The sequence below is a fragment of the Astatotilapia calliptera genome, chromosome 16, assembly GCF_964374335.1.
Source record: "Astatotilapia calliptera chromosome 16, fAstCal68.1, whole genome shotgun sequence".
NCBI lineage: Eukaryota > Metazoa > Chordata > Actinopteri > Cichliformes > Cichlidae > Astatotilapia > Astatotilapia calliptera.
The window spans coordinates 9,818,073-9,834,826 of NC_137437.1; the positions used below are offsets into that span (position 1 = coordinate 9,818,073).

Genomic DNA, 16,754 nt, shown 5'->3' on the forward strand with positions numbered 1-16,754 from the left:
CAAGGGGACAGGACGACTGATCCGTGTTAAGGACAGAATGAATGGGGCCATGTATCGTGAGATTTTGAGCCAAAACCTCCTTCCATCAGTGAGAACTTTGAAGATGAAACGAGGCTGGGTCTTCCAACATGACAATGATCCAAAACACACCGCCCGGGCAACAAAGGAGTGGCTCCGTAAGAAGCATTTGAAAGTCCTGGAGTGGCCTAGCCAGTCTCCAGACCTCAACCCCATAGAAAATCTGTGGCGGGAGTTGAAAGTCCGTGTTGCTCGGCGACAGCCCCAAAACATCACTGCTCTCGAGAAGATCTGCATGGAGGAATGGGCCAAAATACCAGCTACTGTGTGTGCAAACCTGGTAAAGACCTATAGTAAACGTTTGACCTCTGTTATTGCCAACAAAGGTTATGTTACAAAGTATTGAGTTGTATTTTTGTTATTGACCAAATACTTATTTTCCACCCTGATTTACGAATAAATTCTTTACAAATCCTACCATGTGGATTCATGGATTTTTTTTTCACATTCTGTCTCTCACAGTTGAAGTGTACCTCTGGTGCAAATTACTGACCTCTGTCATCATTTTAGGTGGGGGAACTTGCACAATCGGTGGCTGACTAAATACTTTTTTGCCCCACTGTATCTATATATAGATAGATAGAGATATATCTCATGATAATCTGACAATACTATAATATTGGTCATTTTATATTTACATTACCACAGTGAGATGATTTTAGTCTCATGAACAACATTAGCTAATTGTTATTTACTAACTAATCTTGAAATGACTGTTCAGTACAGAAGTGAAGCCCAACAATCGTGTTTTACAGTCCTGTGGTCTCAGCCTCAGATACTCAACTAATCAAAGTGATGTCATGACAAAAATGAATGACCAAAAAAACTTTTTTCTCTCTCTCCTTCATTTCTGTCAAACAAAGCTGTATGAAACATTTCTCCCGGTTAGTATCATGGTTGCTAGGCAACCTGAACAGCGCGACGAAGGCAAGACCGTCCCATTTCACAAGCCTCTCACTTCCGCACTTCTCGTACTTATAGTACGCACCGTACGTAGTACGTGTAGTGCGCGTACTTCAAGCGTGTAGACCCTGAATTGGGACACAGCCAATTCAGGGTCTGCAGCCTTAAAGGCCGCATTTTAAGGCCGATTACGTCACAGCAACGCGACAAAGGCTGTCCCAATCCAAAGGCTGCTCGAAATGCGTCCCTCAAATGCGTCCTTCATTTCCCTGAATTTTAAGGACGTGTAGACTTCGTGACCCAAATGCATAGCGCGGCGGTGGGTGTGGATAATGTTGCCGGGAAAAAAAACAGTGGATGAGGGGCACCCGAAGAGTAAACTTTAAGTAAGTACTGAATATTATGTCACTTATTTATGTGCAAATGTTTACTAACGAAGAACATTAAAACATTACTGTTGGCCACATGTCGGCAAAGTTATGTGACATTAGTGACGTTTGTACTAACTTGGTTTTAAAGCCTTTACTTTAAAATATACGCTGTTCAATAGCTGAGCTTAATCTTACAGAGAATGATCAAAGCTCATGTAGAAAGAAACAAACAAATGAACAAAAGATTTTCTCCTTCATTTCTGTCAAACAATGCTGTATGAAACGTTTCCAGATGTTAGTATCATGGTTGCTAGGCAACCTGGGCAGCGCGACGGAGGCTAGACCGTCCCATTTCACAAGCCTCGCACTTCCGGCCTTAATGGTCTTTGAGTATGCGGCCCTTGTGGACCGTTAAAGCTGCGTACTTTAAGGCTGCAGACCCTTGAATTGGGATACAGCCAATGTTCCCTCTAAGCTGCGCGCGTGCGCAATTGCACACTGCTGGCACGGTCTCTGCACACAGAAAAAAAATCTAACCTGAATTGAAATTAAAACTTTAACAATTCTGTTTTGCAGTGTTAGTCAGTAAGTGACTGGCTGCTCCCGTATGGGATTAGAACGATGCCACCTTGTCCCATAGTCCAGCTAATGATGCGATTCACATTCGTATATAGGTAGCTAATCAACGTCGTTGACAGGCTATGACAGCGTCCTTATGTGCCGACGCCGGTGTTTTAGCTAGCAAAGCGGCTGATGTGGAGTGAAGCCACATTAATGACAACGTGTACAACCATTGGAGATGTGAGCAGGACAGACGGAGCAATTGATGGAAAAAGTGTGGACTGTATACCAGTTTGTAAATTGAGTTGATAGGCCACGTAAAACCAGAGTTATGATAAAAATATCTGCAATGTTTGGTTTTCTTCCTGAATACTATCGTTGTTTATATTTACTGAGGGAAGAAACGGTAAAAATGGTGTTTTATAAGGAAAACGCTCTCCGCCTGTGAGCAAAGTTGAAACCAAAAAAACCAACCCTTTCCTATTCGTCGAAAAATGTACCATGTCGACCAATCAAAAGATGATATGGCAACATGGTATTTAGTTGTTTAGGAAGGGGGAAGTTTTAGGAGTGACGCGGTGTTTTGAGATGTGAGAGGTTCGCCATGTTTAGTGCAAATCTTGTGTAGTTAGTGTGTAGTGTAGTCAATAGTTTTCTTGTGTGCGTCAGAACAATGAGGCGACTGCTGAATGTTACAGGTGTTACAGGAGTGACACATCTCCTGTTGTCAGGCCTGCAGGTATCAGGCTGCTGTTCTCCTTTATCTCATAGTGGACAGAAATAATTTTTTGGAGTGGCACAAATAATTTGTGTGGCATCAAATTTGATGCAGAACAGCTGATTGTTCTGTAAATAGTTTGAAATGTTTATTTTAAAAAAACGTCTTGGCTGCATTTTTAGGTAAACAGCTGCAAAAAACTTTGTTTACAAAACTCAGTTACTTTTTTGAAGAAGTAACTATATAATTAATTGCCCAACATTGGTCATTATATACTGTATTTTGCAGACAGAGAGTTACAGGACTCGCTCCCAGACCACAGACTCATAATACAAGTCAGAGCTTTATACATATATATATATAAAAAAAGAAAAATTAAGTTGTGTTTTGGAGTTCAAGTTATTTTTACTTCCAATAGTGTGAACATACTACACAGGTCAATGACTAGATTTTTTTTAAATTTTCATTGTAAGTGGGCTAAAGCAGTTAATTAAAAGTAGTCCAACATAAATGCAAATGCTGTAATTTGATTATTTTAATAAACCATGTAACTTGGATGGATTCGATGCTGGTGTGACCACAGTGCACACGTCTGCTGTTGCTCACAGTAGTCCAAGGGACCGCTCAGGGAGTTTGTGTGTTCGCTCAGACACATGAAAAATTAGAGGGAACATTGCTGGTACCCATTACCTGGTTCATAAAGCAGGTGGTCTTAATTTGATGTTTCATTGCTACAAAGGTCAGAGCAGGTTTAATATGCTTTGAAAGTTTGGTGTGCAATAATTAAAATAGCCTTCTTCATGTTTAGTTTCCACTCTAGGATCAGTAACCAGCCCTCTACTTGACCAATTCCAGGAAATGACTACTCCCTGCCAAGAAACAGTCTGGAACACAACCCACCATAAATCAGCAATGAACGATTTAATTCTTCTGCTTTATATGAGCTAAACACCAAAGATATAATATGTAAACAACTGAGCTTTACAGCTGCTGTCTTCATTCTACGCTGAGTTAGAACTGGCTGGAAGGCAGTGTTGTAGCTGTGCATGTGCAATACAGACATGTGAGTTGTATCAGTTTCCCATGTGATTCTATCTATAGCAACTTCCTTAAAGGGGCAGTGCCCTCAAAAGGATAGCAAATCATTTTAAAGTTGTAAATTTCCTTTCACGCAATCGTTAAATATACCATCAGGCAGACAGATAATTTTGTCAGTCAAGCAGTGAACAAAAAAACAGAGGACCTCATAAGCCTACCCTAAATCCTTCAATTAAAATATATCACAAACAGAGAAAAGGGCTTTCCAGGTGTGCAAACATCAATCAGCTGAATGCACTTTTCACACAGCCAACGTCAGCATTTGTAACATTAACACACCTGACATTTCTCATGACTTTAGCTGCCACACACAAGGCAAACACAGAGGCGCAGGCATGCAGAAATGCACTTATTACATGTTGTCCATCGAATGATTGAATCAGACCGCACACACCACAGGCTCTGTTGTTTGCACAGCTGGACAGAGAAAGTGGTTATCTAGGATTGAAGCCATAATGAAGCTAAATTGCAAGAGAAGGTGAGAATTTATTCACATATGGACTGTTCACATACGTTGACGGATATATTTAGAACACAGCAGGTGCAATGAGTCCTAGAAATGTATTTATGAGATTGAACGCACCACTTAAATTCAATTTAGTTTTATTTCTAGAGCACCGATTGACAACAGCAGTTGCCTCAAGGGGCTTTAAATTGTAGAATAAAGATCCTGCAATATTAGAGGGAAAACCCCAGCAATCAGACAGCACCCTATGAGCAAGCACTTAGCAACAGTGGGAAGAAAACAGGGTCCGGGGTATCATTAGAAGGCACAGCATGATTTTTACTGCTATGCAGATGATATCCAGCTTTATTTTTCCATGAAGCCAAATGATAAGCACCAATTAGTTAAACTGCAGGAATGTCTTAAAGACAAAGATCTGGATGACCGCTAACCGGTCGCAGCAGATGGGTGCTCCTCCCTGAGCCTGGTTCTGCTGGAGGTTTCTTCCTGTTGAAAGGGAGTTTTTCCTTCCCACTCTCAACTTAGTGTTTGGTCATAGGGGGTTGTTTGATTGATGGGGTTTCGCTGAATTATTGTAGGGTCTTTAATACTAAGCGCCTTGAGGTGACTGATGTTGTGATTGGTGCTATAAAATAACATTTAATTTAATTTAACTGAATACTTTGGATATCAGGGTCAGTAAAAATGTAAAAAGTGAAAGTCTATCACAGTTTTGATATACTTCATTTGGGTTTTTTGTTTGTTTTTCTTCTACTTCACAATTTACTGTCTCTAACCCAACTGTTTTAATTTTAATGTAACTTGCTGCAACACTGTAACATCATGAAACAGGTGAATTTTGGTTATCTTCGAGTGATTTTACATTAGGTATTTCAGGTCTTCTTGCTAAAAGTTCACCATCTGCAATTAGGAATTTATGGTAAATGGTAAATGGCCTGTATTTATATAGCGCTTTACTAGTCCCTAAGGACCCCAAAGCGCTTTACATATCCAGTCATCCACCCATTCACACACACATTCACACAGTGGTGATGGCAAGCTACATTGTAGCCACAGCCACCCTGGGGAGCACTGACTCTTATATACAAGAGTTTTATCTTTTTTATATCACTGTTATCTCATTGGTGGACGTAGGACGTAGAATTTAGAGACTTTTGGTGAATTTAAAGCTCAGCTCTCACTCATGTCACAGTTATCTTTACAGAGAACATAAGTTATCACTTACGTCCTCCGGAAAAATGCCATCCTCTGCCATCACCAGGATTGCACTTACTAAAATCCTTTAACTAAATTGTATCTGGTAATGCCTTTAGTGCAATGCAGTGCAATGGAAACTTTCCATCTCGTGTTACCTCTCGTGTTACCTGTAAATTGTAAATATTGTAAAACTTTTCTTCTGTCATTTAATGGTCGGGCATTGTACAGCTACAAGCATTTCACCCCCATGTCATACTGTGTATGGTTGTGTGTGTGTGACAAATAAAATTTGAATTTGAATTTTTACCTGCTGGCAGGATGACCACATCATTCAGCATTCTTACTTGAAAGTAGAGCAGGGCGATATGGCCAAAAATATTTATCACGATATATATTTGAAAATTTGCGATAACGATATAACTGACGATATAATTGATGCGAGACAAAATACAACTCCACAACATTACTAGCGCAAAAAGACAACCTTCCATTTATTTTCACTTAAACAAGAAGCTGGTTTTTATGTACATTAAAGCTTTATAAAAATGTAACAGTGCAAATGCAAATTCCTTGCTGAGAGTTTAACCAAAAGGCATTTCCAGTAGAAATGGGCTGACATATCCTGAGCATAACCATGTATAATAGCCACTGAAGTTAAAAAGAGGTGCTTTGCAACATTAAACTGCAGTGTGCAGTGCGTATTTTTCGGACCATAAGGTGCACGGGATTATAAGGCACATTAAGTGAAACAAAGCAGTCAGATAAATCAAACTTTATTAAACTCATTCTTCTTGCTTCCTCCACTTCTGTACCATTGATTCATTAATGTTGAATTCTCTGGCAGCTGCTCTATTCCCATGTTGTTGCAGTATATTAATGACTAACCTTGTATTGTGGATGGATAATCTCAGTTGTTCTCCTGACTGAAGTTTGGTCCGTTTACAGCATCCTGCCATGCGACTGCATTTGTCTCTAACTATCAGGAACCTTAACGCTAACTTTTATATGTGGAAAAGTGTTAGTGTTCCTCCTCCAGCTTCACTGTTTATGTTATGCTAACATAGCTGTATCGCCAGTGTTGCCAACTCCTCAGTAAGGAAAATCGCTATTGGCTGTCATAAAAGTCGCTAGAAGTCGCTAAATGACGTCATCGCCCAATTTGCATAATTGGTCATGCTAATCTAATTGTAACCTATGTTGTTGTTGAGAGAAATAACATCGTGGAAGAGACATAAAGTGAGTAAAAAACGTCCTAAATGCATTTAGAGTTTATTTAGAACTACAAATTAAATTTCTTTTAGTAATTATTGTTTTTTAATGTCACAATTCCAACCCTACTCCTTTACCCGGGCTTGGACCGGCAAAAGTGACCCGAAATAGGCACTCTGGTGGAGTTACTTTGTGTGTGTGTGTTTATAAGTAGTTTTAAACCTTGTGATCCACAAAACAGCATAAGAGTAAAAGAGTAAAAGAAGAACTGACTGCGTTACAGCACCCGCTGCTTGTTGAGAGTAAAAGCGATAAGCGCTTTCACGTCTTTTTCTGAAAATTCGCTAAATATAGCGACAAAGTCGCTAAGTTGGCAACACTGTGTGTCGCTAGCGATCACGTAGCACATCATTATATACCAGCTAGCCCAACTTCAGTAACCCTACAAACGTCACTGCTGTTTAGTTTCCTGTCTTCATTTATGTTGGAAGTGATAGCAGAGCTGTACGTTTGAATTTTTTCAGAAATCTCTCAGTCAGAACATGCTTTATCATGTTTAGGTAACTAGCGAAACTAGCGAGCTAACTTCCGCTAGCTTCCTGCTAACTTCTAACTCCGTTAAATGTAATAAATTTTGTTTTCATGGATGCCTGGAAGTTAAACTTCATAGTTACACCTGGTAAAGCAGCAATGCTGATCGTTTTATTAAAGATGAAAGAATTTAGACAGTTTTTAACTCTCAGTGATGCTGCAGTGTTGTTTGACCTGAAGCATACGGAGTTTAGCACCCAGATTACTCCCAGATTTAAGAGCATCTTAGTCCGACAAATACGACAATAACGACGGCCGCTTGCATGTTCTGCAAAAAAATGCGCTTTGTCGTGTATCTGACGGACAAACACCAAACCAGCTCCACATCACTGAAGTTGCACCATTTTTACAAACCAATTCTGGTTCATCTGTCATCGGCCATGTGCGTATGAAAACAAAGGCACTGTGCATGCGCGTTTTTCTCATATTCTATCGCGATATTTCATTTTCCTATCGTTGCTTAACATTATGCCGGTATTACCGTGAACGGTATAATATGGCCCAGCCCTAACTGAAAGTGTCTTGTCTTGTGCTCAAACAGACTCCAAGTACAATATCATGCAAGATACCAAATGTCTGGAAGATCACTGCAATCAAGAAGGCCATTCTAACCAGGCCCTATGAGGAGAAGGAGAACTGGTTCATGTGCTGCTATGGCCCACTGATATTTATCTATGATCACAAAATTTAGCATAAAATAAATAATTTAAGAAAGTGGGGGTGTTTCTCAATTTAAGCTCACAGATATGCATGCACATCAGCATGCATCAACTCCACTGTCACCAATGGAATATAATTCTATAGGAAGTACTGTGCTGAGTAAAGCAGAAAAATCATATTTTGAATCATTATTGTATGGAGGTCAGGGCTCTCAAAATTTCAAAATCCCTGGTAGCCCTTCGGGCAGGGACTCTTCAGTTTTTGGTAGCCCAAAATAAATGTAAGTAGCCCGAATAAAAAAAGAGAGCAATTTTTTGATTGATGTTTTGTTTCCTGTTTTGTTTCCTTTACAATATTATACTTTAATGTATAATATTGTAAAGGAAAAAAAAACATTAATCAAAAAAATGTTGAAAAACAAATTACAACATTGTATAAAAATTACAATCATCAACTCAAATACTTGGTTCTAATTGAACAGAAATTTCTATGAACTTGTAAGAACTGTAGGACATGAATCAGTCTGTGTCAGATCCTGACTTTGAAATTTCCGCTGAAGTCACGGGTAAGAGACAAGTGGAACCAAGATCTAGGCCATTTGCTTTTTGAAGTTTGCAAAGACTGCTAAATTTTGCCAGTGGTAGTTCACTCTTTGCAACATAGTACGCTGTTCTAAACAGATTTTTCAGGTTTATTTTTAGTATGTTATTTGCAATTGGTGTTTGTTCTGGGAAAGATATTGCAGACTGAGCAATAATGCATTTCTTGCATTTCTCATGGGTTCTAATGGGGGCCTTTCTTAAAATGACTGGTCCCAGTAACAAAGGCGCTTGTCGACTCAGAAATCGAGAGAAAACCAACAACACACCCGGCAGAACATTATGTTATTTACACGGGTGCACATAAGTGGTCCGCATGTGCGCATTCCCTGTCAAAATAAAAGACGCGCACCAGATAAGAAGTTGCAACGTGCGTTTGCGTCCATATAAAAAGCACTGTTTTTGTCCGCTAGAGTGGGATTTTCACGGCACATTCCGCACCACATCTCTGTGCGTTCATCATTTGTTTGAAGCCAGCTCACCTCCTGCAACCACTTTTCTGAGAATACGCGCTTCTTTTGTGGTTCGGACTCCTTCTGACATTTCTTTGGAGGTGGAGGAACACCAAAGTAATTGCTTAAAGGAGCTTCTTCGACATCTTTAAGAGTTCTAAACAAATGTCTGTCCTCCTCCAGAAAATCTTATGTATGCAAACACGCGTTGCAACTTCATATCTTGTGCGCGTTTTTTATTTTGACAGCGAATGCGCACCTGCGGACCACTTATGTGCAGCCCTGGTTATTTAGCTCGTCATATTGCAGCCACAGAAATTCTTTTGTCCATGAAACCATAAAGCTGCACTTTCTTTTTGCCTTATAGTCTGATTTGTCATAACTTTTCCGTTTTGTGGTAAGCTTTTCTTTGGCTGTCACTTCTTCACCCTGACCTCTCTTATTTGGCTCAGCAGAACTAAAATATATATCCTGCTGCTTTTACACACACACACATAACGGTCAGCGATTCTCTGCTCAATCAACCTCTCATATGTTTAAGCTTGCTGCGGGAGATTTCACTTGTCATGTTTGCATAGTAAGCTAACGATTGATAAGACGATGTCAGAGGAATTGGTGCGCAAATTATCATCACTCACCAATCAGTACTGTCGCTCTCTATACACAGTTCGCGCGATTGCAAAGTGAAAGCAAAAAACAAGCGCAAATTCAAACGAGATTTCAATATGTCACATATTGACAGTGGCTCACCGATGCCAATGACATAATTACCCAGCTACATTTCTGAAAGAATGCAAAAGCATTGGCATATATTTTTCCTTCCTACAATAGCCCGACGGGCAGGGCAGAGATAGATTTTGGTAGCCCGACTGGAAAAATCGCTAGCCCCGGGACGTCGGGCTAGCGATTTTGCGAGCCCTGGAGGTCATATGTCAGAGGCCACATTTTGAAAAAATCAGCACAGATATTACAATAAAAACAGAACTTTATGAAAGTGGTTGACCCAGAGTCATGTAGACATTGAGAGCCTCAGTAAACCATCCATCAATGCCTCATCGGGTAAGTTACAATAAAACCTTCACCAAACTAACAGATGCCAAAACTAAGGATGTTTCCTCTATATTTTAATTTTAGCTAGTTTTCAAAGATTACAAAAGTGTTTCCCAGTTATTTTTTAATTTAACTTAAACCTTGTTTTCAGTTTAGTGTTAGTTAACTATGATAAACTTGTACAGAACAACAAACCTGTGAGAACTAGAGTGTGTCTCGCAAAGGCTAAATGAAAACAACACACCCATAAACACAGACATACATTTCAGCTAGGGCTGCCACAAATGATTATTTTGATAGTCGACTAGTCACCGATTATTTTTGCGATTAGTCGACTAATCAGATCATGCATCCATTGGACATAAAACGTACAGCTTATTGCACCAGCATGCATCTGCTCTTATATAACTATCATTAGCTTACAGCTTTAAGTGTTTAAGGTATGTGCTAACTAAAAATAAAGACAAGATGATACTTTATTAAATTTTAATGAAATTTGCAGATTGTTTCGGTGAAGTTTAATAAACTCCTTGCTATCTAAAATATAATGGGACACCGCAGTATATTCTCGAGTATCTCACACTTCTGATAATCAGTTGTCTGCTTGACTTTTTTCAGCTGTGTAAAAACTATAACGTTGATCTCAGCCAAACTGATTTACTCAGGAACAAATAAAATACTAAAAAAAAAGCCAAACAATAACATTTTGAAGTTATCTAAGTGACTTATATATGTTTAACCTGAGTAGTGAAAAACGGCGGTGGGTTTGAAAACGATTTGCCGGGAGTCCGGTGTTCTCACGGGCTCTAGTGAGCCTTGCCCCCGGCTAGCTATCGAGCTGGTGGGTAACAGACGTCTCTGAAAACTTTTGAAAATATGTGGTGTCTTGATAAACTGAGCAGATATGTGAGGTTTACACAGCTACATTCTCGCCTAAAAACATGTTAAACGTTTATTTTGTGACCCAGAAAGAATAATAAGAGTAATAGTAAAACTAACTAGCTGCCGCCATTGTTGGAAACTGAGCTGGGCTGCGCTATGAATTCTGGGACACAGCTTCTTCTTCTTCGGGGTTTAACGGCAGCTGGCATCCTTGTACATGCAGTGCTGCCATCTTCTGTTTCAGTCCGTTATTACACTCTTAAGTCCCACTACTTATTCCTGCCTCTTTTGTGATCTTACAAAGCTTCAAACAATGTGTCGACTATTAAATCAGTCGTCGACGATTTTGACAGTCGACGTAATCGTGACTAGTCGACTAATCGTGGCAGCCCTAATTTCAGCTGAATCATTTCTATTTGTATTAGAGAGGGAACTGTAGTTATTATACAACCACAATGCTACAGTCAAACTATCATTCAAATAAAGCCTGCATCATTAAATATGAGGCTCCTTATCCGATCTATTCAATTTGTGACAGTAAATCAATAATAAAGTTATTGATAATAATATGATAACTTAATACTGTTCAGCTGATATACTGTATGTTCACTCGGATGAATCTGCTTTATTCATTATTCATCACAGTAGGCTAAATCATTCATTGTTAGATGTGAACCTGGCTCTCCTGCTAACCTACTCACCAAGAGGGATATAACTTCTCTCACTGCTGCTGTTTTTTTGTATTTGGGCCACACAGTGCTTATCACAATGGGTGGATGGCAATACTTAATAGATGCACCTTAACCCATTCCTCCATTTTTAGTTAATGGCGACTCACAGGGGATGATTGTACAGAACCCTAAGCTAACCCTGAGCTGTGGTCCTTGCCATCTCGTGTTTCCCAACCACAGATGACGTTAGCTTCTTCCTAACACGAGGGAGTCACTGGCGAGGCAGCTGATTATTTACTCTATATTTATCATCACAAATTCCATGTAGCATTTCACACATCATTTAAGAAAGTAAGGATGTGCCTCAGTAGAGGTAATAGAGCATGCATCCCCTCTATTGGCACAAATACAACATTGTCACTCGATGACAAATGGTGCACAGAGTGAACCAAAACGATTCACGTCGGCTGGGTAAACCAATGTCTGACCTGCATTCACTTCTAACAAGTATAAAAGCACAACACACCCTCTAAACACAGACAAGCACTTTGGTTGAAAAGCTTTCTATGTTTTGCGCTTTGTTAGCTTAAAATGTTCTTAAAGTATACACAACATGGAAAACTGCACTGAATGGGAATGATTATATTCCCTTCTCGAAGCACACATAAACAGTCACACACCAAGAAAGGACTATTTGTGAAACTACGCTATAGACACGTGCAGGAAGCATGTTGGTTCTTTGTCTGATTATGACATGTATGTTACTTGGACCCTTGCCTGCCCTAATGTGCTCACATGTGTAATTTTATCTTGGGATTTTACAGTCATTTAACTTTACAGCCAGTTCTCCGGGTAAAAGTCCAGCAGAGTTCATCACCACAAAGTGCAGCCAAAGTTTCTAAATCCTCTACTGTGCAGTTTAATGGGGGAAACTATGCTGCACTGCATGACAGCTTTAAGTTAGCTTGGGAGATACAGGCCCTGTGAACCACTTACTTTTGAACTGTCTGTTTTACCACTTCCATCCTCTTTGCTGTTTCACAACCAACTCAAGTTCCCAGTTTGCACTTTATTCCCTTTCTCGCTTCCCTAATCCTGACATATTCTTGTCCACTTTCACAGCTGCTCAGGCAAAACATGAGGAAATCGTCCCTTCCCTGTTATTTCTGCTTATCTGACCCTCCTCCTCCCCCTTCTCCTTTCCTCCACTCCTTTTCCTTGGTATCCTCTCGGCTGCTGGTTTGATAACAGGCTGTCACAAGCATTTAATGTTTTCTCAGAAAGTGTTGGCTGCACCTTGAGGGCCACGAACGCACCAGGTCCGTGGTCCTGGCTGGCAGAACAGACAATTGCATTTGCAAGCAAATTAGAGAGACACACATCTTAGTGGAGAGGTGCTGAAGGGGCAGAAAGAGCACTCCCTCTTCCTCCTGTTTCATATGTGCTTTGATTGGACAGTGATTGTTATATGTGGCCCTCATTGTAACCCTGCAAAGGGCAGCAGTACAAACAAACGGTGTAATTACAAGAACCTAATGTGGGAAAGTGAGGAAAGTCAGAGCAGGGGGAAGCCAGCAGGGTCTTCTGGTGTTGTTGCATTTTCTCTGTAGCATTTGTTTTTGTCTGTGTGACTGGTATTTGAACTGACACTGACCTAAATTCTTTAGTGCCTGACAGCAGACATGCAGGCAGGCAGGCAGGCAGTCGATGGAACTGTCAGACTAACAGAGAGTGAGGCAGCGGTCAGGCATGGGGAACAGAAAGGACAGAGGTTCACTCACATCGGGAAAAACAACTTCAGTCACCGCACCAACGCCACAGATGCTAAAATCCTGCCCTGAAGTTTTGCACCTGCCAACCTGACTGCTCATTTGCAGGAGTGTGTGTCTGAAAGTTGTGTAGCTGCATCGAAACAGCCGGGAACAACAGGGATTCAAAGTTTTGACGTTACACCACATACAGCAGCGGTCCCCAACCCCCGGGCCTCGGACCGGTACCGGTCCGTGAGTCGTTTGGTACCGGGCCGCGAGAGTTGAGGCTCAGGTTTTCAGCGTTATTTTGTTATCGCTTTTATCGTTAACTCGGTTTTCCTGGGTCTTTTCACGTGTGTTATGAATAAATCTTCTTTTTTCGGTACCGGTACTAGTTTTATTTTGTTGTATTTATCCGCGACACCTTAAAGGCCGGTCCGTGAAAATATTGTCGGGCATAAACCGGTCCGCGGCGCAAAAAAGGTTGGGGACCGCTGACATACAGTATGTCAATCAGCGTCTTTGATTCAGAGCTCATTATTCTTACCAGACTTAATGAATTCAAATGTTTTAAATTTAAGACAGGACCTGGTTTAAAACCACTCGCAGTCAACTGCCATCTTCAAAATGTCACGATGGCGAGAAAACATCAAAGACTGGGAGAAAGTCTGCGACCAGTTTCCCACTGAATGGTTTAAGCTGACAACTACATGCAATCTGTTTGTGGTAATATCTCAAAAATGACCAGAATATAACCGACTGAGTCGAGTCCACCACTGCACAGAAACACGCTGTAGCATTCATCACTGCACATGGATCACAATGTGTTGGCAATCTGCCTGCATTTATAAATTAAAGGGTAATTGTTTGCGAACCTTTGCCAGTCTACCTGAGAGGGACTGCACTCAGTCCAAGTTGGACAATTGGAAACAGCTCACTTGGTGAAAGGCAACCTGTTTCCAATCGCCTTGATATGGAAAGTGGTCCTGCTGAAGTTGAGGGTGTTGTACAGTAGGCTCAAACTCTGGGTGATCATCTGGCCACCTCAACCACTCAAAAGCAAAAAAAAAGAAAAAGAACAATCACCAATTTTTCCTAGTGTGACCGGGCAAGACAGTCAAAAAACAAAAACAAAACAAAAAAACCTGCGGTACTAGAAAGTGGCAGTCCATTCCCTTTATTTTTCTTTCTTTCTTTCCCAATCTTGAATGTTTTTGTGGATTTTATTTTTATTTTTTATTTTCAAAGCCCAACTTTGAACTATTCAGGCAGTGCAAAACTGACGTGCAACACCAGATAAATACTGGCTACAATACACCATCATATTTGCAGATATTTTGGCCAATACCAGTGCTATGCCAAAAAGTGATCATTTGCAAGAAGTGATTTGGTATCAAGCCAGTCTGAGCCAGAAAGAACATTTCTGTCACAAAGTGACAGCTACAAGCAGTTTTGGGCAAAGCGACTTTTTTAGATCATTTATTTATGAATGTAAATGTTTCACCGACATTAAAAATGTTGTTTTCAAGAGAGGTCTGGCCAAAAAGGCAGCAGAAATTGCAAAACCTATAACGTAACAGTTGGGTAAGGTCTGGATCGGTTATAATGTAGAAGACAGAGTCATAAAGATACGGATTTCCTTACTTTATACATAACCTCTTTGTAAATCCTGCTGACTGCAGACTATTTATCATACATACATAAGCAGAAATACTGGACATAAAATCATTTTTTGACTGATATTCAGCTGATGTATCAGCACATCCCTACCAAATGACACTATGTACAAAGATTTGCATTCTAGGATTGAGAACATTCACTATCCTCATAGTAAAGGTTTCCCTTGTTAGGTAAGAACAGCACACAGCCTGTTTTCTAAGGAGTGTTTAGTACCAGAAGGCGCCCAGTGCATTTCCCTCCCCTCCTATGCATTATTATCATTGTTATTATTATTTATTACTACTGGGGGGGGGGGGGGGGGATTGCCAACTTGTACTTAAAATGCAAGTGTGCAATATTACACCTATTGCGTCAAATGCAACGTTTGTAATCCACACATCGCGTCATTTTTCACATGGCTGCTGGACTCCTCCTCAGCATCACGGCCAGTCTCCACCTGGATCATAGAGCGAACACAAACCAGCTGCTTTTATCTGTACAATCCAACAACACGGGCCAAGACACATGTCAGCCTTATGGATGCGAGCAACAATCATTTACGCGAACCCCTCCAGCTCACGTCCTCTTATGTAACACAAAGTATGCGCTGGTTGATTAGCTGTTACTCAACTTGCTCTGCTGTTGCTGCGGTGATACAGAGGTTGACTAGCTGCTGGAGGGGAGGGGAGGCAGCCTCACGGAAGAACACCGTGAAGAAGAAAAACAATACGAATAAAAAAAAAACCTCCATCATTGTCAGCTCTGCACACAGTCAGCTGTGGATACAGGATGTGCCGCGTCTTCTCACACACTCGCTCACGGCCACAGTTGTGTAGTTAACCTTCCACAAAGCGCATCTGACCGCTACCAGCTCTGCTCGGAGCTTTGGCTTTAATCAGTTTATTTGCTCAGCTCGTCCGCGGAGCCTGAACACAAAACTAAAGTTTTCTGACGTGCAGCCTACCTGATATGCCCGCGCCGACCACTATAACATCGTAGGTGTTGCTGGGTGCAGTCATGTTGCTGGGTGGTGTGTCTTCTTTCACCTCTTGGTTCTGTCAGCTCGTTGCCGGACGCAGGGTGCACGGCGGAGAGCATCTGGATTAAAAAGCGCCGGGCAGGCCCACTCCCTGCAGACTCCGCCTACCCATAGTAAAGCGCTGCCCTGTGGGTTTGGAGGGTTAGAGAAAACAATTTATGGAATGAAAAAGAAAAAAAACAAAACAAAAAAAACAAAACATAAGAAGAAGAAGAAAGTATAGATTACTTACTATAGACCCATTACAGTTCCGTGGCTCTGTGTGTCTTCTTTTTAGTCCTTTATGCTTTGCAGTAGGCCTAGTTGTAAAAGCACAGATGTCCCTGACTGTGGTGCTGTAACTGTCTGGCCAAAGGCTTATCAGCATATTTCTTATCAGCATAGTATTATATAATACCAGGGTGTGTACACTGAGTTTTCAAGTTTAACCGTCATCTTACTTTACACAAAGCTAAGTAGAGCGTGAGGTGCATCCAAAGAATGCATCTGGCTGCACAAAGACACAGAACAGCTTTATACTTGCTATGGCAGCTCCTATCTATCTATCTTTGAAAAATTCCCCAAATCACTGCTGAATGAAAAAAACGAATTATCTAGGATACTCAGGAGTCTCTCAGCATAGTCATTTTATCTCCTTCTCAACGGCACTGCTATTGCCTTATATTTTTATGACTTTGTTTTCCTCTGTCTTTAAAAGATTCAGCAGCATTATCATAGGTGATGCATGCAACCGTCATGTTGTATTCTTTAGTTTCTGTTGCCTTCTTGTGGTTGGTTTGTCACAATTAGCCAAGAACTC

At 40.7% G+C, this 16,754-nt stretch overlaps 1 protein-coding gene across 1 annotated transcript in view; it reads right to left on the minus strand.

The window, feature by feature from the left end:
- LOC113007389 (amine oxidase [flavin-containing]-like) overlaps positions 1 to 16,516 on the minus strand; it is a 58,327-nt gene extending 41,811 nt beyond the window's left edge. The window contains exon 1 of the mRNA XM_080290797.1: positions 15,881 to 16,516. Within this exon, the coding sequence (XP_080146923.1) occupies positions 15,881 to 15,935 (55 nt within the window). The 5' untranslated portion in view covers positions 15,936 to 16,516. The remainder of the gene's footprint in view (positions 1 to 15,880) is intronic.
- Positions 16,517 to 16,754: the final 238 nt, after the last annotated feature.